Consider the following 25,643-nt stretch of genomic DNA (forward strand, 5'->3'; position numbering starts at 1 on the left):
CAGAATTCAGATTTCTGTTTATTAAAATCAGCCTTCCATAAATATAAAAATCTTGGATATGTGTGAAAATGTATTTCAATCACAGTCTTCACAGCTTTAATAAGGAACCCCTAATCAAAACCATTATATTCAATTTGATCTCTATAGACAAACAGTTAAAAACATTTACTAACATTAAATATAATCAATTTGCAAAAACAGATACAGTCTGACAAATATTGTCATGTGCTCTTGCAAAGAGTGCATAGGATATATTTCTGCAGCAATCAAAACAGTAAAATCATCTAATATTAACTCAAGTTCAAGCTGTAAACATTCCTAATTGTAGTTACTTGGAAACTTTTGTTCCTTTCAAGTTTTTATTAGCAACTTGCACTAGGCTTTCCCCTTTAATTTTTTTTATCAGCTTTACATACATTATTTTCTGTCTTTAAAACCTTTGGTTCTCCAAAACCATTAACATGTTCTTGCTCAGATTCAGTGTAGTGATCCTTTCCTTCCAGTGCATGATGAAATCTTCCATACAGAATTCTTGTTGAGGTCCCTAATGCACAGTCTTGAGAAACAGGCTGATAACGAAATCTGCTATGCCTTGATAGGATTTCCTGCAGGTTTTGGATCATAACCATATAGGAATGTAGCTGCTATCACAAGAATGGCTCCAAAGAAAAAGACACTGAATGGAACAGGTGGGGGGGGGGGGGGAAGGAAAGTAACCCTTTTCAGTCAGTACAATTGTATTTATGTTATCTAGTCAGAAGAAATGACATTCATTCTCTACATTATTTCTAGTGGGGGAAAATATGTTTCTTCAATTTGTAATGAACTGGCAACTTACTCATCTATTATTTTTAAACTATGAGAATAGGGAGAGATGGAAAGGAACTAAGAAGCCTGAACCTATCAACAGTGAAGTCAAAAACATGATATTTCACTGAAGTATGCCAAAGATTAAACAGTATTGTCTTTTCATGAAGCAATTGCCAAAGGATAATCAGTCTAGCTGCATATTCTTAGTCCCTTTTGTCTCCCCATCTACAATACATAAGCATGCAAAACTAACCACAGTAGTTATATTTGTTTGCTGTCCAACCATGTTTTAACATAGTTTTGCCAGTCCTTGTGCAATGTGTCAAACAGTGTTAAAGTTTTTCTGTATTAGAGACCTAAGCTAGGATATGTTTATTTTAAACCCTGTTATGGGAGACAATGTGCCGAATCATATCAGAACACAGATGAGCAGCAACCAGATTGTTGTTGTTACATTTAAACTGGCTCTTGGGTAGATAGGGGTTAACTGTTGTAATATGGTGTTTATGTAAACATACCCACTATATATTTTATATTACATATACAGACAGACAGACATCTTTTTTATGAAGTACTGGTACTCAAATACTATAGGGAGACTTTACAATTTTCTAGATAAATGTTTGAAATGCAGTATCTAAGCTCAAAGATAATATATAAATATTTAAAAAATATTACCTTGGAGATGTGTAAAATTTTGATAATATGTTCAGAAAAATCAAATTATGTAGTATTTTGGCAGTGCACTTCAAATTACAGTGGTGCACTACATTACAGTCCAGCTAATAATTTATTTAGCCTGCTGATAGGCATACACAGTTATGTACTTTACACCATTATCCCACTTAGAAATGTTCACAGAAAATGGAGAAACCACCTAAAAATTTCTCCTCAGAGATGTATAGTATTTGGCACCCAACCAGCAACATAATAAAGACAAACACTGGCTTACAACTGAAGTTTTGAATCCTGCTTATGGGCTGAATTGCATTTAATTATTTACTCAAGTTTCCATTATAAACCACATTTGTCAAGATCTGATAAGTTAACTATTAAAATGTATTTCTGGCTGAAACTTAACATATCAGTCCTCTGACTACATTTTAAAATTTGTTTTTATTTGGTAAAATAAGTGTCAGCTTCTTATAAATTGATAGCAAAACTCTAAAATGTGCAAGAGTTTGGTTTGGTTGTTTTTTGTGGCCTTATAATTGCCTTATTTCATTTTTAGACATTTTGGAAAATATTAACAACAGAATGCAACTTACCTTTTTAAACATTACAAATAATTCTAGTTTGCTTTTGAAAGAAACTTCTGCACATCGCAAACAACTACTTTTCAAAACTATTTTCCACTCAGAATCTTTAGTCCATTCTGAATAATGTAGATCCATTACAAATATGTGCAAAGTCCCATTAACTTAACTGAAATTTGGCGGAATATTGCCACAATGATGTGTTGCAGTATTAAAAGCCATTATAGCACAATTTATCAATGTACAAGAAGGGCAGTATACAAGACCTTACAAAATCTGAAGAATCATAAGGTCAAATTACATTGTATTAAGTCTAGAGGGTCTTGGAATTTGTGTCTTTTTTTAAATAAAATTCTGCATTAAAACACACAATATTGTTTTTGGAAAAAAAATAATCAACAAACAAAAAGAAACTCAGGAGACCTGGATTATTCCTGGCTCTGCCACTGGCCTTGGGTAAGTCATTTCACCATCCCATGTCCCAGGTTCCCCATCTGTATAATGGGGATAATGGTACTTACCTCCTTTGTAAAGCACTATGTAAGAACTAGGTATTATTACTAAACCATGACTCATCTTATCCCAAGGAACTTGAGATATAGCCAATGAAGGGGGGAGGACAGGTAATACTGTTGTGACAATCTTGGGGATTGGTATGCTGCTCTAAAGGGGAACAAAAGCGACACCGAGCATGGAGAGGCAACAGTAGTCAGTCTGAAGAACCGGGGAGAGTGAAGAACCGCCATCGAGGAGCACAGTTTGGACATTGGTGCTGCAATGCACAGAGCAGGGGTCGGCAACGTTCGGCACGCAGCTCGCCAAGGTAAGCACCCAGGTGGGCCGGGCCAGTTTTATTTATCTGCTGACACGGCAGGTTCGGTCGATCGCGGCCCCCACTGGCCACGGTTCGCCGTCCCGGGCCAATGGGGGCGGCGAGAAGCCGCGGCCAACACATCGCTCGCCTGCACTGCTTCTTGACTCCCCCATTGGCCTGGGACAGTGAACCGCGGCCAGTGGGGGCCGCGATTGGCCGAACCTGCTGCGTCAGCAGGTAAATAAAACTGGTCCGGCCCGCCAGGGTGCTTACCCTGGCGAGCAGCGTGCTGAACGTTGCCGACCCCTGGCATATAGGCTACTAAGTTCAGAGAAGTCCCAGGCCCTGGAGAAAAGTAAGCGGTAGAAGTAAAGTGTAAAATTGGGAATGGGGAAAGGACAGACATTTTGGAGGGATAAGATAAAAACTGAGGACCTGGTAGGATAGAACCAGCTAAAGAGAAAAACAAACAAAAAAGTGGAACAAGATAAAGATAAGATAAAGAAAGGACAAACTAAAAAAAGGGGGTGGGAGGACAGGCAGAGAGAAACCACATACATGAACAAAGGTTTGGAGATGCTGAAATAACAGGGGGTGGCAAACAGGCAAGAGAGAGGAAGGAAAAGAGCAAGTTAAAAAGCATGTGGGTTGGGAATTGGGAGCAATCAGGGCAGAGTACTTCGAGAAAAACAGAAGAAGGAAGTTCATTTCTACCAGGGCCAGCTCCAGGGATTTTGTTGCCCCAAGCTGCGGGGGGTGGGAGGTGGGGGGGCAGGGCGGAGGGGAAAGCGGCGATCGGCGGCAGCTCTACCGTGCCGCTTAATTCCTCAGCGGCAATTCGGCGGCAGGTCCTTCCCTCAGAGAGGGACTGAGGGACCCGTCGCTGAATTGCCGCCGAAGATCCGGACATGCCGCCCCTCTCCGTTGGCCGCTCCAAGCACCTGCTTGCTGGGCTGGTGCCGGCCCTGATTTCTACATCACTTCCTGGGCTCTGGTTGGAGAGCTCTCAGAGAAAACATAATATTGTCACCTATACTTCAATACTTGAGCAAAATGTAATGAACTATCATGTTATTAAATGAAGTTCAGAATCCTTAACTCTGTATTTTAGCTTAGGAATCCATCTAATCCCTTCAAAAATAATTTCAACCATTCTTCTATATATACCAATATTCACTAAGTACCTAATTTTTCAGCAACTTTTATATTCACGTATGCATGGACAATAACGCTCACCTGGTTGGGACAAAATCTTGCAGCCAGAAATAGGAGATCAATGTTGACAATATAATTGACAAAGATGTTGCAAATCCTTTTAAAATATTGTCTGCATATTTTATAACAGCAGCAATCACAAGGCCCCCCAGTGCCTGCAAAAAGTTTGAAACACATTTAAGATTCGCACATATTTTAGATATTTTTTAAAATGAGAGATATGGCAAACACAGGCCTATCTTCAGATTATTGTATTCAAAGTTATGAAATGTTAATCAGTGTGTTTGAGCACTGAAAACATGAAAATTTCAAAGACCATTATAATGAGATGGGCAAGAAGATATGAGCCAGTGGAATATTTATAGACCTTTGTATCAATACATGCTATATGTATTTGTATGTTCCTAACTCATGGGGGGGGGGGGGGGGGGGAACTCTTCCTTTGGATTCTGAAATTATTAGGGGGCAATTACTGTAAAATCCCAAAGCTGGCTATGTGGAGTCCCAGCCTCTTGAGGCTTGGGCTGCCTGAAGAGGAAGGGGCAATGCGTGGTTTTACCTGTTTTTGTGAGGCTTGGAGACAAAAGGCTAAACAGACTCAAAGGTTTTCTTTTTGATTCGGCAAAAGGACATGACCTTTTCTACAAGGGAGGACCCAACCATGTTGAAGGGTTGCAGTTGAAGACTGGAGTCTGTCAGGGTCTCCACAGGACTGATGGGGAGCTACGGCCAAGTGCTTGAGATCCTGTTTTCGTTTTATAAATTTTCTCAACGTTTTTTATCCTAGATTGAATGTGCTCTGCTTTGAAAGAGCTGTGTGGTAACTTGTAACCTAAGAACACTAGCCACTGATAAGGACACTGTCCTTATTGAGAAAGCAGAAGCAAGAGCTAGACACTGGTCAGACATGCTTGCAGAGAATCACAATGCAACTACAGGCAACTGCAGCCTAAAATCCTGGTCAAAAGATAGTGGGGATGCAGTCCCTGATCAGAGGAGAGCTGAAGCTAAAGGCCTGAGACCTGAGCGGGCATTCCTTCAGAAGACCACAGACAGGAATTAAAGGTGCTGTTACCTGAAATTGTAATATGTAATTGATGATTTCAGTGGTAACATCTATTTTAATAGCTAAAAACTTTTTAAGAAATGTGTGTAAAGATATGTATAAAGGCACTGGGTATATTTTATGCTGTTGTAGATATGGTGGATGAAAGCAATTGACAACAGAACTCTTTCTGTAGAATAGAGATCATTGATTATATTATCAAGAGGACATTACTAGTTAGTGGGTGTACATTTTTGGCTCATAAAGTTGGTTATGAAGGTGGGCTGTATAATTGCTGGTAGGCTTTATTTTCTTTATTAATCTGTTTTTAATATTACAAAATCAATATCGTTATAGAATTTTATTGTGCAGAATGTTTGATAACTCAATGCTTGGATTGCTAATAATTTGCAATTTCTCTATTTAGAGGTCAATTTTGCCACTTTTGGAAGAGACATTTACTTGCAAAATTCCTATTAGCATTAATGGGAACTACCAGTGTAATTTCCCCAAGCATTTATGGGGGAATAGATTCCAAGTGTCTTTTATGTAAGCATATGGGTTTAGATACATTACCTGTAGAACTACAACTATCCAGGTAAGTTTGTTATATCCTTGAAAAAATCCATTCTTTGACAGAAGTTCTCCATCATATATGTACACACCCATCAATCCAAATATGCTACCAAAAAATCCTAAAAGATAAAAGACAGACTTGAAAGCTTGAAACGAATAAAAAAAAGGGGGGGGAGGGTCCCCTTTCCTATAACTGGATCTGCATGACTACTGGGGTCAGCCCACGTAAATCAAGTTTCAAGATCAGGCTTTGGTTTGCAATATAATAACCTTGTTTAAACCAAACCAGTGGATCTGACAGGAACTTTTTTTTTTTTTTTTAAATAGTTTTTCCTCATATAACAGATTTTGATCATTTCAGTTATAAGACTGACGTATTCTTGGCTTACGTTGCTTTACAGATAGGCAGATAACTCTGGTGTATGGATATAATTTTAAAAAAAGATACTTTCAAAGGATTTTTTTATTTTAAAAATTATTTGCAGTTTATAATGAACCTTTAAGAAGCTTAAAATCTGTTTCCTTATATTTTTTTAAAAGTTCTATTTCATAAACTCGTTTGTTGTTACAGAATTTCTCCTGAATGTTGTGTTGGTATTGGAGTTGGAAGTGCTAGAGCATTACTTCTACTACAAAAATAAATGATGGGGGAAAAAATCTATTAGATCGTGATCCTGTATTATACAAATTTTAGAAAAAGATTTAAAAAGGAAATTGTGACTAATATTCCTTTAATTTCTGAATAGAAAACTTAAAAACTTTCTAAACATTTAACATAATGAAACAGACATTACTCAAACTATTGCATCAGCTTAAGTTAAAATAACTGAAAATGTTAAATATTTTTCTGAAAAAGCTGACATGCCTTTCACTATTATAAACCTCAAATTTAAACTTATAGCTCAATGTACCATTACCCCATACAGTCACTTTAAAACCCTGTTTTGAGAACGTAATTGTTCTTATATACCAAGTAATGGAACATTGGGGGATGGGGGGGGGGGGGGGAGGAGAGATCAGGGACAACATCAAACTGATAAACTTGTCTGTTTTTGTAGATTCCTTTCTGCACTGTAAAGAAAATCTGAAGAACAATTTATCAAAGAATCATCACTTTTCAACATAGTTATGAATATTTACTTTGCAATCATTTCAAGTGTGTTAGATCCTTACAGTGAGGATGACTCCAGAGTTTTAGTTAAATTTTAGACTTGGCCTTGTTCAAATAAACTTGGGTTCCCCTACAAAGTACTTGGATTATGATTGTGGTCCACGTCTGAAAACCCAGGATTCATGCAAGTTTCTCACCCTCTACCCAAATTCTATGCCATGAAAAGGGTGGGTGAGATCAAATCTGTGGGACCTTTAGAGATAGTAAGCATAACTAATGTATTCAGACCTGACGTGTGTGCGTAGACAGTTAGAAGTATAGTGAATCCTGTTTTCCTGTTAAGCAGGAGGAAAGGAACCAGAAAATAGATTAAGAAGATTGTTCAAATATATACAACAATAAGTAACCATAAGTAAACAGGTGCATTAATTTTCCCTCTATCTTGAAAGAGTAATATAAACAGTTCCCTAAATTAAAATATCTTTTCAAAGTGTATTCAGATCTTATAACACTCTTCTCTATATTCTAGTCAAATTATGAATAATTTTAGTTCACTTCATTGCAAAAAGAGAGCTCAAAGGAAAAATAAAAGTTCAAATCCTGCTGGAGGCATTTACTTAAATGTAAATACGTAGACTACAGTTGCAATAGATGGAGATTATATGTCCATCCTCTGCCTACTAGAAGAAGGGTGTCTCTTTCCACGACCAGTAAAGAGGCAGGAGAACAAGGGGAGGTATTGCTTTTTTCCACCTACGTGAGGAAACTGGTTTCAAAGGGAGTGGAAGCTAGTTCAGAATAGATTGTGCCGGTCATCTTCAAAAGCCAGTTTCCAGGGGATTCAGAACCACTTTTGAGATGGTTGGTGTGAGAGAGATAGAGCATGCAGTAGATGAGGATAGTGAAATGGTAGAAAATCATGATCCTAGCACCAAGAGCTAGGATCAAAGTTCATCCATGTGAACAAATGTGGGTAATGAAGGAATTCACTGTGTCTTTAAAAATGTCAATCTATAATCCCTATAGTCAGAGATGAGAGTTATGTTTATTTTTAAATTCTTACACAAATATAGCTTTAAACATTTATTTTGTTCTACTGTATGTCTAAATTCTATAAAAACCTCGTTAGATAGTGTCAATACTTTTAAAATCAATTCAGTCTTTATGAAACGTGTTGGATTCATATTACTTAATTACTTTATAAGACAATCACACCATCTTTCAAATAAGTCACATAGGATACCCTTATTTCAAATGCTCCACAGTCCAAATTCAACTGGCAATATTCCAGCTGTTCTCTAGAACCCATTAGTCTCCATTTTAAATCAAAGTAAACAGACTTACAAATGTTGAATTAGCAAGTTAAATACAATAAGTGAGTTTAGAGCAGGATGCAACTCCTGGTGTTCCTGTTAGCAAAATACATATCAAACTTGCTAAATGTTTATGTAATATTTGATTATCCACAGCATGATAAAATATGATTATACTTAGGCCACATCTACGCTAACCGCCGAATCGGCGGGCAGTAATTGATCTATTGGGGAATTGATTTATCGCGTCTCGTCTAGATGCGACAAATCGATCCCCGAATCAACGCCCGTACTCCACCTCGGCAGGAGGAGTAAGCGGAGTGGATGGGGGAGCCGCGGCGGTCGACTTGCCGCCGTGAGGACGGGCCAGGTAAGTCGAACTAAGATACTTCGACTTCAGCTACGCGAATAGAGTAGTTGAAGTTGCGTATCTTAGATCGATCCTCCCCGCACAGTGTAGACCAGCCCTTATTTTACTGTACATGGGAATTTTGTTCACTGTTCATCTGAATGCAGTATCTCTTTTTTAAATGGCCAAAACTGGACTTACCAAGTTGAATGTTTCTGATCCAGACAGACTGTTTGGTTTCTTTTAAAATTTTCTCAAAATAAACCCCAGCAAATCCACTTGAAAAGCAGGCTATAAGGACTGCTATAAGACCAACAAATTGAGATCCTGCTGACAACTCTTTAGTAGTTGTTGCTTGAGAATCTGAGGGCCACTAAGTGTAAAAACAAAAGAATGTATGTACATTTTAAAAAATGATACAAATTATTTCATAAAATTAAGTTTTAATGTTTATAGAATACACGTTTGTTTCCTATAAAGGGTCTATACTGCTGATAAATGCAGAGAGGTTTATTGCACAATTGTAAAGTCTTGTATTCTATCACATATTTTTGAAAATTTCAGCCAAATCTACCGTAAAATTTGTTTCCTTTATATCTTGTTGAATAAGGGATGAAATTCTGTGCTCACTGAAATTAACAGAAAAACTCTCATTAGCTTCTACAGGTCCAGGATTTCACCCAAGATATCTTATGAATGGCAGGCTAGATATTATATATAGTGTTTGTGTGTATGATGTTTATTATTTTACAAAAATGATGCAAGGCTGTAGGCAAAGGCATATTAAAGTTTCTTAAGACCTGTAAGAGGTTAAAAAAATAAAAAGTAACTCTCAAACTTCAGAGCAGACAAAAATAATTTAATCCATCTCAGCAAACTCTCCTATCCTATGATTCTACCCTGGAAATTTTGGAAACTTTGTATTTGACTCGATTAGTTCCAGGGGCACAATATAATTACCTACATTCTAATACTTGTGTTCCTTAATAAAAAGAATAAAAGGAATCCCAAATAACTTAGACACATACTATTAATATTTACCTGTACAAATGCAACTCCCGTCATCAAAATCACTAATGACAACCACTGGTATACACCTAATTTCTTACTTAGCATGGACACAGAAAATAATGCTGTAGTAAGAATTTTTAATTGATATGTGACCTGAAAAGACAAAATAAAGTTATTACTATACAACCCGTTTTTTGTGTGTACAATTATGGAAAAATCTAAAAACACAATACCTGATAAGTGGCTGCATCTAGATTTGACAGTGCTACATACAGCAAGTTATTCTGGAGAGTATAAATCCCTGATGGAATAGCAAGTTTAAGTGTTTCCATAGGCTTGTTAAGGATTTCATCATGTAGCACTCTGTTCAGAGCCCGTAAATTGCACTCTACTCAAAGAAACAATAAAAGAGATAAAGATTAAAAAAAGAGACAGGGAAAACGGGAGGGCTACAAATTGTAACAGTTTTTTTTAGATTGCTACACACTTTTTAGGACAACTTTTGTCTTCAGAAAACTCAAAATGCTGTATGATCTTTCTCAGGTTTTTACATTGATTCTATAAGGTATGCAATTCCTGATACTTTGCTATCATACAAAGTGTCCGCATTAGCCCAAAATACTAAAGCTGAAACAATTATCCAAAATAATGTTCACAAATCCTATGTTGATTACAATTTCTGTGACTAAGAATTTAATAAAGCTTCCTAAAAAAAAAGAAAAAAGCAATTAAGTAGAAATCTTTCCACTTGAAACTTCAACATCGCTTCATTTTGCAGCTCAATCTTTTCTTTAAATTTATACCAAGCTTATGAAAACCCCTTATGTTTTTATGGATGTGTCACTTGAACCAAATGTGAAGATTTTTGTTGAGAGTTGAAAACTAAGGACAAGATATTGAGATTCTGGAAAGAGGAAAATGATTGTGCTATATAAAATATACAATGTGAGAACTAAAGTGAGTTTGAAAATACAGCAAGTTATTTTTATCTTAAATATTGTGGTTCTTTCTAGAATACTGAAACAGCTTCTCTCCTTTCGTGCTTGCATGACCTCACTGTGGCTCATGCACTTGTCACTTATGCTTCAAGCACATTTATAGCTTTGTACCTTCCCTTTCTCCTACTCCTACTTGTTCTTCTCTAGAGATGCTTTCTGGGTGAACAGAAGGTGCAGACCTGTTACCAGGACAACAATTCTTACCCTACATCCATGACCCGTCAAATGGAATCTTTTGGGTATATATTTATACAAAATTTACAAAAGATTATATTGTGTCTTAAGTATGAGGTACAAAACAGAAGTCTTCCCTGCTTGTAGGTTAACTTTCTCATAGAAATGGTTTTAGATCTTCTTTTCACATATTTCGATGCGGGAAAGGCAATCTTTTGTTCTATCTTGGCATTCGCATAGCTCCTTATCATCACAGCATTCGAGCACCTGTTTTTGCAGTTGTCACCGAAATACAACAATTGGTAAAATATAGGAAAGCTACTTCTAGATTAAAATCTGAAACATACTGCTGTCTTTGTAGACCAATAAAATGCAGGCCATAATCTTCAAAAATTCAGCAACAACTACTGCAGTAGAGGATAAGTAACGAGGTCCTTCCTCTTTCAATGTCCGAGAATATCGCATAGTCAAAACTAAACTAGTGGTCTGAAAGACCAGGATCCCCAAGGAAAGGTATTTTAAATTGGTAGACATTTCTTGACTTTCAGTTTTCTGAAACAGAATAAAAAGGAAAAAAATTAAAAGTTAAAACCAAAAACAGACAGTTTCTCTGTGAATTAGCATTTTTAAAGGGTATCTAGGGAACATAGTCACTGAAGGGAATTAAGAGAGAGTTTGTCTATCCGATTCCCTAATCAGAAAACAATGGTGTAAAGAATGAATTCATTTCCAGGGGGCTGTATGTAGTAAAATAACATATGGTGATACTATCAAAGTTTTAGGAAGAATAATTCTTATTACATAAGAAACACGTGCAATAATAATGCTCTCGATTCTCACTCAATTTTTATTATTACTATGCAATACTTCATTCTAGTCAAGGGTGGAATAAACATGTTTAAATAGGACTTTGATACTTAAGAGATTATGGAAAGTAAATATTCCACATAATAAGGTTTAGTATAGTAACATGGCAGTCATGAATAAAACGGTTCTTTGCACATTCAAAGATCTATTGAAACAAATAAATCTAATTTGACAATGTTAATAAAAAGGGATATAAAAGCCTAAAAACCTTAAATACTTTTCATAATACATAATTATAGATAAGAAGAATATAGATCTGACAACAAACATTGCAGTGATGTCAGAAACAATATGCTGATTATTGTATTAAAATAAAATATTCCTTATATTTGCTCTGGGTAATGAAAAATGTCACAGACATCTTTACGATAACTATTAATGCAGGTTCTCCCACTGTACATGTACATTTCTACATATCTTCTAATTTACCAATAAGAGACCAAATGGTAGTCGCTAAGATAGTCCCTCATATTTCTACTTTAGAAACATTTGAAATGTTGAGAGGCCCTAAACCTGCCAACACTTATGCACGTTTAACATGTTTCACAATACAATAGTTACTAACTACATTTATAGTAACTCCAGTTATAATCAGTGTTGATGAACCTAATCCCTGTACTGAAAATTCATCTGTTTGTCAAACAATGTCAAATGATGTAGCCTCGAGAAAGGCCAACACTGAAACTACAGGTGTAACTTCAATTACATCGTATCAGTAAGATGAAAAGAACAAAAATCCAATTCTGCAAATACATCAGCAAGTGGCAAAGCCTAAATGCCCTGTCTAAAGTATGAAAATTCACTGAAGCGAATACTGATTATACCAGTGAAGCTGAATCAACATCAGGAATCATAAAGTATATAGGCCTCTGGCTACTACCATCACTTTAAGCACTGTATTTATCAGATCTGAGCTAAGCAGCACCTAGTACAGAAAGCAAGAGAAATGATTAGGCCTGTTTTAGGAGAACTAGCAAAATGCTTCGTGTTAACAAGGAAATCCAGAACAGTATCACTGGAATTAAGTACATGATAGTTACCTCATTTTCTTCTACTCCTCCCAGTTATTAGTTATGAATGCTTACCATACAAATAGATTCATACAGAAGACACATCAACTTTACATTCTATGGAAAATGTACCAATTACAGCATTCACTATTTGTATATTGAACCAAAATCATAATACTTTAAAAAAGATTTTAAAAAGGGAAGTCCATGAACATACAAGTAGAATAAACACAGAGTAAAATTCAAGATAAGTCATTCTGGTCCACATTTTTAAGTTTCTGTGCTTGATATATGCAATGCCCAATGCATGCACAAGGTGGAGAGGTTCACATGCACACACAGGTGATATATAAATCTTGACTTGCAAGTATCAGGCATCCTGTGTAAAGCTGAACATGTAGAAAATATGCAAGTACCTTTGAAAATTTGCACCTGAAATTAAAGCTATTTTAAAATGACTGCAGTTCTGTGCCAAAATATATTTTATAAAACTAGTTATTCTTTCCCAGATCTGCACAGCTGTATTATTAATATAATTCTGTCTTATACAGATATGGTGTCTCAGAGTTTAGATTTTTTCCCGGTAAGTATGTAAAGTGGCTATAAAATGTGGGTACCTAAGGAAACAACAAAAATTTGACAAGATTTGTAACCATTCAGCCACAGATCGAGATTAACTGCATTTCTGTTCTCTGGGCGCTAAGATTATTTGTAGCATGTAGTATCTGTCTGCATACATTTTTGTAAAAGCCCATTTGTACTGTTTGTGCTATTTACTAGAATAAATCAAGTAGAAAAACTTCTGGAGTAAGAGGTAATACAAGACTACTGGTGTTGAAAATTATCTGGTTGATCATCAACCAGAATTGAGCAATATAAAAGCCCTATGTTCTTTGCAGCAAGTCTGACCTCAACGCTGTGCCAGTCGGGTACGGTAGCCTGAACATTTTTTTAGCAGTTTTAGATAAATAACTCAGTTTTTGCATTTAACTAAATATGAAAATGAATGATAGTTACTACAATATCATTTATTTACATAATTCTATATTAAATTCAGTTTTATGCTACTCGAACATTTTTATATCTTCAATGCATTGGAGATGTACTATTTTAGAGAAGATGTTAAGGTAAAGCTGAAGATTTCTGCACTTGGAGTTTTTGATAACCTGGAATGGTGTAGAAGGCAGCATTTGAGTTCATGAGATAAGCACATTATTCTTAGGCTGTCTACACAAGGAAAACTTGGATAACTTTCCACCTGTGGTAGCAATGGTGGAGGCTATACAGTTGACGAACACCTGACTCCTGTCTACACTACAGCCTTCACTGTTGCTGGCATACTGAAGCTACACTGATGGTGAAACAAACAGAGGTGCTAATTTTCCTAGTATAGAAGAGACCTAATATTTCCCCTTTTTATTTTCATAGGTGTGGGATTACAGCGTGTCCACGTTGTATTAGATTGCTTCTTCAGCCAGCAGATCTTAGGGCTGAAACCCAGTAGTATTGTATGAAATTAATTTCATATTACATTGTATGAATTCCAAGCCACCATATTTTCTTCTTCTTTTTTTGGATGAAAGTGATCTTGCATATTAATATGAGAGTTTTGCCAATTCTCATTTTCATTCACACCAAACAATTCCTCTTACCTTCTACCGTACCCACCCTTTCTTTTAACAAGGTGTATTTGGGATCTGGCTACACAATCACCATTAGATAGTTAAAGAGAATATGTGTTTCTCCTAAAATACATTTAAAGATAAGGTTTTTTTTTCAAAACTTTTAAAACTCACAATCAAAATGCTTCTGAACAAATTCCTTTGAAATAAATACATATAAATTAGAATAAAAGACCTTTGCAGAAATTCTGTATTCTGGGAACTAGCAAAGCAATATTAAAATATAGGTCATCCCTAAAAATGGAGTTTTGAACAGTGCTCTGAGATGACCTTTAAAATGGGTCATAGTATCAGTAAATACTGCCCATTTCCATTTATTGAAACACATCATTTTATTAAGTAATTTAAAAATAGCACTAATGGTTTAGCCATGATGATTGTCAAGTTAATATTCAGCATCACAAATACCATCACAAAAGCTTTTCCATTAAAACAAAACATACACTAGACAAATGTGAAAAATACATACAGAAATGTTGTTTTGTAGTACAATCTTCTGTTCATTAGCTGCCATGATTCCGGAAGACAGAAATTTTAAGATGGTAACATTATTTATTTAAGCTTGCCTCCTTAAAATTGGTCACAAATCCTTGCGTTATTTTTTTCAACCAATTCTCTCTCTCCCCCACCCTACCCCACTCCTTCCAAGCAGATTTTTAAACTGGATAAAATGCCTCAAAAAGGTAGTAGCAGTAGAACGTCATATTTGCATTTCATAATTCCCTGAAGAAGCCACAGAGTTTTACAAATGATGCACACAAAAACAAACAAACAAAAAAACCCCCTAAGTTTTGTAGTGATGTAGAGGAAAGATTGTTCTCGGAGTTAAGAGTTGAATTTAGGATAGATTCCATGAAAAGTGGCCTCAGCAGTGTTCAGCAACACAGGTTTGTACACAATAATCACATTGAATTCTAGGAGGTAGGGCTGGTGCTGTATATCAGATAAGTCACATGCCAGGAATTGTGTAACAATTGAACTTACATATTCCAATAAATCACCCACTCATTCACCTTTGCAACTCCCCAGTAAGTTTATTAGCTTTGCTTTGTGTCTTTCTTCTTGCTTTTTTCCAGAAGGATCATATATCAACTTGTACAACTCAGTGCAAACTTGGACTTGGACCCATTGAAACACATAAACGGGTACTGAACTTTTGAGCATCTGAAGTTTCATTGGCTTCAGTGGAACTACTCACATGCTTGGAGTCAAGCATATGCGTCGGTGAGTTGCTAGGCTGGAGCCAGAGTGCTCAGTTGCAAGACATTAAAATAGCAGTGGCTGCCAGCAGCACCTAAGGCAGAGGGAGGGGCTAATCAAAGCTAGGAATTTGGTGGCATAGATACTTTGCCTTCATGAGGGGAAAAGTGTGTTTTTAATCCTGTGTAACATCCTAGCATACACAAGGCAATTTGCAATTTTCATACGTTAGCTGGTTGAGGAAAACCAGGCTCCCGCCAGGGTTTACCTCGACCAACGAACATGCTAAAACTAAAAATGCATTATCTACACTAGGATTTTAACAAGTGTTAAAATCATACCTTTCTTCCTTTGCCATACACTGCATTGATCTCAGTAGCCTCCCCTCCCCCCACCCACTCCCGCAACTCGTTTTGCAGGAGCATCAAGAGGCTGGAATCCTCCACAGAATTTCCCAGAAGTGGCCCTTCAAAAGGCCCCCAACATCCTTTAGGAAGGAGGGACTCAGCAGCAGTTTCATGTCCGAGTAGTATGGCCTCATCAAGTGTTTTATATGTACTCTATCCAGTTTTAGTGAGCTATACATTGTTTGCTCACTAAAGGTCAATTCCTGTAGAATATCTGCAGAAAGCTCCAAGAGCATTAAACCAGCACTGAGTGCGAGTCCCAGCTGCAGAGATGCTGCACAGGAGAACTTAGTCCCTCCTGCGTGCCACAGAACAATGATATGTGATGACTCCCCATACCATACCACTCAAAGGATTTTGAAAGGATTCCATGACTTGCCAACTTCAACTGGAGGAGAGTGCAAAGGCTGTGGCAGTTGCTGCAGTAGCAATGTGAGCACCTTCACTGGTGCTATACAGCTTATGAAGGAATAAGATTCAGTCCTACCCTGATCGTCACAGAAAACCCCCGAAACAAAGTTTATTTACTTACATTTTCCACAGGAATAAACATTTGGCCTACTGTCTATCAGGAAGCCCAATACTCTGCGCTCAGCTCTGCTAGCTCTCACAGCATTTCTTTCTGAAACGCTGAAAAAGTAGTGAGGCCTCTCCTGCTGCAAACCTGTTTTTTATTGTTACATAAGTATTTTGTGGGGGGAAATTAGGAGATAAATTGTTTTGGGAAATATATCTCAATGATGTGAATGCAGGCAGGCTGATCCTTTTTTGCTGGGTCATTTTCAATTGGGCCGCTACGGAGAGAGATATCATATGTGGAGGAGTCAGTACAAAATAATCCTGGGTTCTATTTTTGGCAAGAACTAAACACCGACTACAGTTGACCATGATTATCCAAATTTCAGTCATCTGACTCTGGGCTCCTTGCTCCTGTGTCTATCAGTCACACTGACAGTGTTCTGATTATCCAAAATTATTCAATATCCTCCATTAGATTTGAATAGTTCAAGCTGAATTGTTGTATTCCTCTTCCCACACCTACTACAGCTCACCTACACATCATTTTGTGAAACTTCTCCAGAAAGGCCAGCTGTACAGTCTGAGAAACACTGGAATATTAAAAAGAGAAGTGGTGAGTGCAAGAAGAGAATACTGAAACAAGGAGTGCCCAAATGAAAAGATAAAAGAGAAAGCATTGTGACAACATTATATTCGCATGACAACATTATACTAGGGTTACCATTCGTCCGGATTCCCCCGGACATGTCCGGCTTTTTCGGGTTAAAAATAGCGTCCGGGGGGAATTTGTCAATGTCCGGACTTCCCCTCCTTCCCCCTCCCATGCAGAGCGTGCGCGCGCTTACAAAGCAGCCAGTGCTCCGACAGCCAGAGCCAGAGCTCGGACAGCCAGAGCCAGAGCCCTGCTTGCACTTCCCCCTCCTCCCTCCTGAAACTTGACACCCCCCCTCCTCTCCCTCCCTCCACTCACAGATCCCCGGCTCCGACACTGCTGCCCTCCCCCGCTGTCGAGCACGCTGCTCTGCAGCACAGTAAGGGGGCCGGGGGCCAGAGAAGCGGCAGGGAGGTTCGGGGGGGGGGGGTAGTCAAGAGACAGGGAGCAGGGGGGAGGGTTGAATGGGTCAGGGAGTTCGGGGGGGGGCTGTCTGGGGGTTGGGGGTGTAAGGTTTTGGGTAGTCAGGGTACAGGTGGGGGGTCTCAGGAGGGGGCAGTTAGGGGACAAGGAGCGGGGGGGTGTTTGGGAGTTCTGGGGGGGGCTGTCTGGGGGTTGGGGGTGTAAGGTTTTGGGCAGTCAGGGTACAGGTAGGGGGTAGGGTCCTGGGGGGCAGTTAGGGAGAGGGGTCTTAGGAAGGGGCAGTTAGGGGACAAGGAACAGGGAGGCTTAGGTAGGGGGTGGGGTTCTGGAGGGCAGTTAGGAGCAGGGGTCCCAGGAGGGGGCAGTCAGGGGACAGAGAGCGGGGGAGGGTTGGGAGTTCGGGGGGGGCTTTCTGGGGGCAGGGTGGATAAGGTTTTGGGCAGTCAGGGTACAGGTAGGGGGTAGGGTCCTGGGGGGCAGTTAGGGGATAAGGAACAGGGAGGCTTAGGTAGGGGGTAGGGTTCTGGAGGGCAGTTAGGAGCAGGGGTCCCAGGAGGGGGCAGTCAGGGGACAGGGAGCAGAGGGTTTAGATGGGTCAGGAGTTCTGGGGGGGGCTGTCAGGGGGTGGGGGTGTGGATAAGGGTTGGGGCAGTCAGGGGACAGGTAGGGGGGTAGGGTACTAGGGGGCCAGTTAGGATGTGGGGAAGGTCTCAGGAGGAGGCAGTCAGGGGACAAGAGGCAGGGAGGCTTAGGGAGGGGGTGGAGTCCTGGGGGGCAGTCAGGGGACAAGGCGTGGGGGGGAGGGTTGGGGGTTCTGAGGGGGCAGGAAGTGGGAGGGAGTGGACGGGGCAGGGGCGGGGCTAGGACAGGACAGGGGCGGGGCTAGGACAGGGGCGGGGCTCCTCCCGTCCTCTTTTTTGATTGTTGAAATATGGTAACCCTAATTATACGCATGACTGGAATAGTGGTATAGAAGGGTGCAGCTTGCTCAGGAAGGACAGGAAGGGGGAAAAAAAAGGGAGAAGGTGTTGCCTTATATATTAAAAATGTATACACTTGGACTGAGGTTGAGACAGAATAAGAGACAGACTTGTTGAAAGTCTCTGGGTAAGGATAAAAGTGGTAAAAAACAAGGGTGATGTCGTGGTAGGGGGTCTACTACAGACCACCAAACCAGGAAGAAGAGGTGGATGAGGCTTTTTTTAAACAACTAACAAAATAATCCAAAACACAGGACTTGGTGGTGATGGGGAACTTCAACTACCCAGACATCTGTTGGGAAAATAATACAGCAGGGCACAGATTATCCAACAAGTTCTTGGAATGTATTGGAGACAATTTTTTATTTCAGAAGGTGGAGAAAGCTATTAGGGGAGAGGCTGTTCTTGATTTGATTTTGACAAATAGGGAGGAACTGGTTGAGAATTTGAAAGTGGAAGGCAACTTAGACTCATAGACTTTAAGGTCAGAAGGGACCATCATGATCGTCTAGTCTGACCTCCTGCACAATGCAGGCCACAAAATCTCACCCACGCACTCCTGTAATAACCCCCTAACCTATGTCTCAGCTATTGAAATTCTCAAATCATAGTTTAAAGCAGGGGTAGGCAACCTATGGCACGCGTGCCAAAGGCAGCACACGAGCTGATTTTCAGTGGCACTCACACTGCCTGGGTCCTCACCACCAGTCGGGGGGGAGGGAGGGGGGGCTCTGCATTTTAATTTAATTTTAAATAAAGCTTATTAAACATTTAAAAAAACTTATTTACTTTACATACAAAAATAGTTTAGTTATATAGTTATATATTATAGACTTATAGAAAGAGACTGTCTAAAAATGTTAAAATGTATTACTGGCACACAAAACCTTAAATCAGAGTGAATAAATGAAGACTCGGCACACCACTTCTGAAAGATTGCTGACCCCTGGTTTAAAGACTTCAAGGTGCAGAGAATCCTCCAGCAAGTGACCCGTGCCCCACGCTACAGAGGAAGGCGAAAAACTCCAGGGCCTCTGCCAATCTGCCCTGGAGGGAAATTCCTTCCCAACCCCAAATAAACCCCAGCTAAACCCTGAGCATGTGGGCAAGACTCACCAGCCAGACACCCAGGAAAGAATTCTCTGTAGTGACTCAGATCCCACCCCATCTAACATCCCATCACAGGCCATTGGGCATATTTACCACTAATAATCAAAGATCAATTAATTGCCAAAATTAGGCTATTCCATCATACCATCCCCTCCATAAACTTATCAAGCTTAGTCTTGAAGCCAAATATGTCTTTCGCCCACACTGCTCGCCTTGGAAGGCTGTTCCAGAACTTCACTCCTCTAATGATTAGAAACCTTTGTCTAATTTCAAGTCTAAACTTCCTGATGGCCAGTTTATATCCATTTGTTCTTGTGTCCACATTGGTATTGAGCTTAAATAATTCCTCTCCCTCCCTGGTATTTATCCCTCTGACATATTTATAGAGAGCAATCATATCTCCCCTCAGCCTTCTTTTGGTTAGGCTAAACAAGCCAAGCTCTTTGAGTCTCCTTTCATAAGACAGGTTTTCCATTCCTCGGATCATCCTAGTAGCCCTTTTCTGTACCTGTTCCAGTTTGAATTCATCCTTCTTAAACACGGGAGACCAGAACTGCACACAGTATTCCAGATGAGGTCTCACCAGTGGCTTGTATAACGGTACTAACACCTCCCTATCCCTACTGGAAATACCTCGCCTGATGCATCCCAAGACCGCATTAGCTTTTTTCACAGCCACACCACAGTGGCAGCTCATAGTCATCCTGTGATCAACCAATACGCCGAGGTCCTTCTCCTCCTCAGTTACTTCCAACTGATGAGTCCCCAGCTTATAACAAAAATTCTTGTTATTAATCCCTAAATGCATGAACTTGTAAATTGGAGTAATAGTAATAGGATGTAATTTAATAGTGAAAAGTGCAAGGTCATCCAGATCTTCCTGTATGATATCCTGGTCCTTCTCGGTATTGGCAATACTTCCCAGCTTTGTGTCATCCGCAAACTTTATTACCACACTCCTACTTTTTGTGCCAAGGTCAGTAATAAAAAGATTAAATAAGATTGATCCCCAAACCGATCCCTGATGAACTCCACTAGTAACCTCTCTCCAGCCTGACAGTTCATTTTCAGTTTGACCCGTTGTAGTCTCCCCTTTAACCAGTTCCTTATCCACCTTTCTATTTTCATATTGATCCCCATCTTTTCCAATTTAACTAGTAATTCCCCATGTGGAACCGTATCAAATGCCTTATTGAAATCGAGGTAAATTAGACCCACAGCATTTCCTTTGTCTAAAAAATCTGTTACCTTCTCAAAGAAGGAGCTCAGGTTGGTTTGGCACAATCTTCCTTTTGTAAAACCATGTTGTATTTTGTCCCAATTACCATTGACCTCAACGTCCTTAACTACTTTCTCCTTCAAAAATTTGTCTAAGACCTTGCATACTAAAGATGTCAAAGTAACAGGCCTGTAGTTACTCAGATCAATTTTTTCCCCTTTCTTAAAAATAGAAACTTTGTTAGCAATTCTCCAGTCATACGATACAACCACTGAGTTTACAAATTAATTTAAAAAATCTTGCTAATGGGCTTGCAATTTCATGTTTAATATTTAATATTCTTGGATGAAGATTATCTGAGCCCCCGATTTAGTCCCATTAAGCTGTTCGAGTTTAGCTTCTACCTCGGATATGGTAATATCTACCTCCATATCCTTATTCCCATTTGTCATCCTGCCATTATCCCTAAGCTCCTCATTAGCCTCATTAAAGTCTGAGGCAAAGTATTTGTTTAGATATTGGGCCATGCCTAGATTATCCTTAACCTTCACTCCATCCTCAGGGTTTAGCAGTCCCACTTCTTCTTTCTTTGTTTTCTTCTTATTTATATGGTTATAGAACCTTTTACGATTGGTTTTAATTCCCTTTGCAAGGTCCAACTCTACATGGCTTTTGGCCTTTCTCATTTTATCCCTACATGTTCTGACCTCAATAAGGTAGCTTTCCTGGTTGATCCCTCTCATCTTCCACTCCTTGTAGGCTTTCTGCTTTTTCTTAATCACCTCTCTGAGATGCTTGCTCCTCCAGCTTTGTCTACAACTCCTATGAATTTTCCGCCCTTTCTTGGGAGGCAGGCTTCTGATGCACCTCTACCCCGATTATAACACTGTCCTCGGGAGCCAAAAAATCTTACTGCGTTATAGGTGAAACCGCGTTATATCGAACTTGCCTTGATCCACCGGAGTGTGCAGCCCCGCCCCCCCGGAGCGCTGCTTTACTGCTTTATATCCAAATTCGTGTTATATCGGGGTAGAGGTGTAGTTTCTGCAACTTTGACTTGAACTAATTCCAGGCCTCCTCCGCCTTCAGTCCAATCCACTTCCCTAACTAATTTCCTTAATTTTTTAAAGTTAGCCCTTTTGAAATCAAAAACCCTAGTCACAGATCTATTTTTGTTTATTCTTCCATTTAGTTTGAACTGAATTAGCTCATGATCGCTCGAACCAAGGTTGTCATCCACTCTTGTTGGTTCAGCAACTACTTGGTGAAGGAATCCATCAGCTATCGCATCCGGGAAAATCTGAGCCCTATCATTATTACTAGCATTTGTCCTCCAGTCTATATCTGGGAAGTTAAAGTCTCCCATGATCACACAATTCCCATTAGTATTTACTTCATTAAAAACATTAAAGAGGTCTCTATCCATATCCAAATCAGATTCCGGTGGTCTATAGCACACCCCAAGCACTATCCCAGGGGAGGCCCTAGTAGCTTTCTTCCCCAATGTGATTTTTGCCCAGACAGACTCTGTCTTATCCATTCCATCACTTCTTATTTCTTTACAGTGTACCTCATCATTGATATACACAATGCTATTCCACCAACTTTGCCTTTATTTCCGTCTTTCCTAAACAGCACATACCCTTCAATACCTGTACTCCAGTCATGACTACTTTCCACCATGTTTCTGTTATCCCTATAATATTTGGTTTCACTTCCTGCACCAGTAACTCTAGTTCCTCCATTTTGTTACCTAGGCTCTTCGCATTGGTGTACAAACATCTTAATTTTTGCTGTTTGGATTGGGTGAAAGTGATCACGAAATGGTAGAGTTCATGATTCTAAGGAATGGTAGGAGGGAGAACAGAACAATAAAGACAATGGATTTCAAGAGGGCAGACTCTGAAAAACTGCCAACTGTCTTCAATTGTTTTTCCCTTTAGACTTGCTTCCAGTGGGATTTCACCTACCAACTACCTGAGTTTTCTAACGAGACATTATTAAGGGCACAAGAGCAAACTATCCCACTGCAAAAGATAGGAAGTATGGCAAGAGACCACCCTGGCTTAACCAGGAGATCTTCAATGATCTAAAACTCAAAAAAGAGTCCTACAAAAAGTGGAAACTCCATCGAATTACAAAGGATGAATATAAACAAATAACACAAGTATGTAGGGACAAAATTAGAAAAGCCAAGTCACAAAATGAGATCAAACTAGCTAGGGACATAAAGGGTAACAAGAAAACATTTTACAAATACATTAGAAGAGGAAGACCAAATACAGAGTAGGCCCATTACTCAATGAGGGGAGAAGTCAATAACAGAAAATGTGGAAATGGCAGAGGTGCTTAATGACTTCGTTTTGGTTTTCACCAAGAAGGTTGGTGGCGATTGGACGTCTAACATAGTGAATACCAGTGAAAATAAGATAGGATCAGAGTCTAAAATAGGGAAAGAACAAGTCAAAAATTACTTAGACAAGTTAGATGTCTTCAGATCACCAGGGCCTGATGAAATGCATCTTAGAATACTCAAGGAGCTGACTGAGGAGATATCTGAGCCATTAGCAATTATCTTTGAAAAGTCATGGAAGATGGGAGAGATTCCAGAAGAGCGGAAAAGGGCAAATATAGTGCCCATCTATAAAAAGAGAAATAAAGACAACCCCAGCTATTATAGACCAGTCAGCTTAACTTCTGCACCCGGAAAGATAATGGAGCAAATAATTAAGAAATGAATTTTCAAAAACCTAGAAGATAATGAGGCGATAAGTAACAGTCAGCATGGATTTGTCAAGAACAGTTTGTATCAAACCAACCTGATAGCTTTCTTTGACATGGTAACAAGCCTTGTGGATGGGGGGAAGTGGTAGATGTGGTGGTATACCTTGATTTTAGTAGGCTTTTGATACTGTCTCGCATGACCTTCTCATAAACAAACTAGGGAAATACAACCTAGATGGAGCTACTATAAGGTGGGTGCATAACTGGTTGGAAAATCATTCCTAGAGAGAGTAGTTATCAGTGGTTCGCAGTCATGCTGGAAGGACATAACAAGCGGGGTCCCACAGGGATCAGTTCTGGATCTGGTTCTGTTCAATATATTTATCAATGATTTAGATAATGGCACAGAGCATATACTTATAAAATTTGTGGACGATACCAAGCTGGGAGGGGTTGCAAGTGCTTTGGAGGATAGGATTAAAATTCAAAATGATCTGGAGAAATGGTCTAAGTAAATAGGATGAAATTCAATAAGGACAAATGCAAAGTACTCCACTTAGGAAGGAACAATCAGTTGCACACATACAAAATGGGAAATGACTGCCTAGGAAGGAGTACTGCAGAAAGGTATCTGGGGGTCATAGTGGATCACAAGCTAAATATGAGTCAACAGTGTAACACTGTTGCAAAAAAAGCAAACATTATTCTGGGATGTTTTAGCAGGAGTATTGTAAGTAAGATGAAAAATAATACTTCCGCTCTACTCCGCACTGATTAGACCTCAACTGAAGTGTCCAGTTCTGGGCGCCACATTTCAGGAAAGAGGTGGACAAATTGGAGAAAGTCTAGAGAAGATCAACAAAAATGATTAAAGGTCTAGAAAACATGAACTATGATGGAAGATTGAAAAAAATTGGGTTTGTTTAGTCTGGAGAAGAGAAGATTGAGGGGGTACATGATAACAGTTTTCAAGTACATAAAAGGTTGTTTCAAAGAGGAGGGAGAAAAATTGTTCTTCTTAACCTCTGAGAATAGGACAACAAGCAATGGGCTTAAATTGCAGCAAGGGCGGCTTAGGTTGGACATTAGGAAAAACTTCCTGTCAGAGTGGTTAAGCACTGGAATAAATTGCCTGGGGAGGTTGTGGAATCTCCATCATTGGGGATTTTTAAGAGCAGGTTGGACAAACATGTCAGGGATGGTCTAGATCAGGGGTCGGCAACGTTTGGCACGCGGCTCGCCAGGGTAAGCACCCTAGCAGGCCCGGCCAGTTTATTTACCTGCTGATGCGGCAGGTTCGGCCGATCGCGGCCCCCCACTGGCCATGGTTCACTGTCCCGGGCCAATGGGGGCGGTGGGAAGCCGCGGCCAGCACATCCCTCGCCCGTGCCGCTTCCCGCCGCCCCCATTGGCTCAGGACGGCGAGTGGGGGCCGCAATCAGCCGAACCTGCCGCGTCAGCAGGTAAATAAACTGGCCCAGCCTGCTAGGGTGCTTACCCTGGCGAGCAGCGTGCCAAACGTTGCCGACCCCTGGTCTAGATAATACTTAGTCCTGTCTTGAGAGCAGGGGACTGGACTAGATGACCTCTCGAGGTCCCTTCCAGTTCTATGATTCTATATTACACAGATGAACAGGCAAAGTGCAATGCAAGTAATCACTCATGCTAACAAGTCGTGGGAAGCAGAAAGGGGCCAGTTAAAGTTACAAATGACTATAACAACACTAAATAAAACTAACTGATTTACCATGAAGTTTCCTGCCAATTAACTGAGCTACCAACACTAAACATCATACTACTGCAGTAACTCCTCACTTAACGTTGTAGTTATGTTCCTGAAAAATGCAACTTTAAGTGAAACGATGTTAAACAAATCCATTTTCCCCATAAGATTTAATGTAAATGCGGAGGGTTAGGTTCCAAGGAAATTTTTTATGGGCAGACAAAAGGCATTATATACTGTACAGCACTGTATTGTACTGTGGTTGGGAAGTGCCCCTGGCTTACCCCACACAGGCACAGCTCGCTGCAGGCAAGGACGCTAGGAAACACTTTCGCAGCAGCAGCTTCCCCAGGGAAGAACAGGCACCAACTTTGCCGGGGGATGCTCCAGGCCCACCTCTTCCTGTCCCCGCTCCATTCCAGGCCCACCTCTTCCCACCCCCACTCTGGAGCAGC

The 25,643-nt window shown here is 39.7% G+C and overlaps 1 protein-coding gene across 2 annotated transcripts in view; it reads right to left on the reverse strand.

Annotated features, from left to right (window-relative positions):
• The window catches only part of SLC35A3 (solute carrier family 35 member A3), a 33,840-nt gene continuing 8,197 nt past the window's right edge, over nt 1–25,643 (reverse strand). The window contains exons 1-8 of one of the 2 annotated variants that reach the window (XM_054037513.1): nt 14,701–15,330; nt 11,020–11,224; nt 9,734–9,888; nt 9,531–9,653; nt 8,691–8,862; nt 5,717–5,835; nt 4,117–4,250; nt 1–676 (exon numbers count right to left, since the gene is read on the reverse strand). In XM_054037513.1, coding sequence (XP_053893488.1) covers nt 586–676; nt 4,117–4,250; nt 5,717–5,835; nt 8,691–8,862; nt 9,531–9,653; nt 9,734–9,888; nt 11,020–11,224; nt 14,701–14,745 — 1,044 coding nt within the window. In that variant the 5' untranslated portion in view covers nt 14,746–15,330 and the 3' untranslated portion in view covers nt 1–585. Of the gene's footprint in view, nt 677–4,116; nt 4,251–5,716; nt 5,836–8,690; nt 8,863–9,530; nt 9,654–9,733; nt 9,889–11,019; nt 11,225–14,700; nt 15,331–25,643 lie in introns of those variants that run through there. The other variant, XM_054037514.1, reaches the window with a different exon arrangement.

The sequence above is a fragment of the Malaclemys terrapin genome, chromosome 8 (genome assembly GCF_027887155.1).
Source record: "Malaclemys terrapin pileata isolate rMalTer1 chromosome 8, rMalTer1.hap1, whole genome shotgun sequence".
NCBI lineage: Eukaryota > Metazoa > Chordata > Testudines > Emydidae > Malaclemys > Malaclemys terrapin.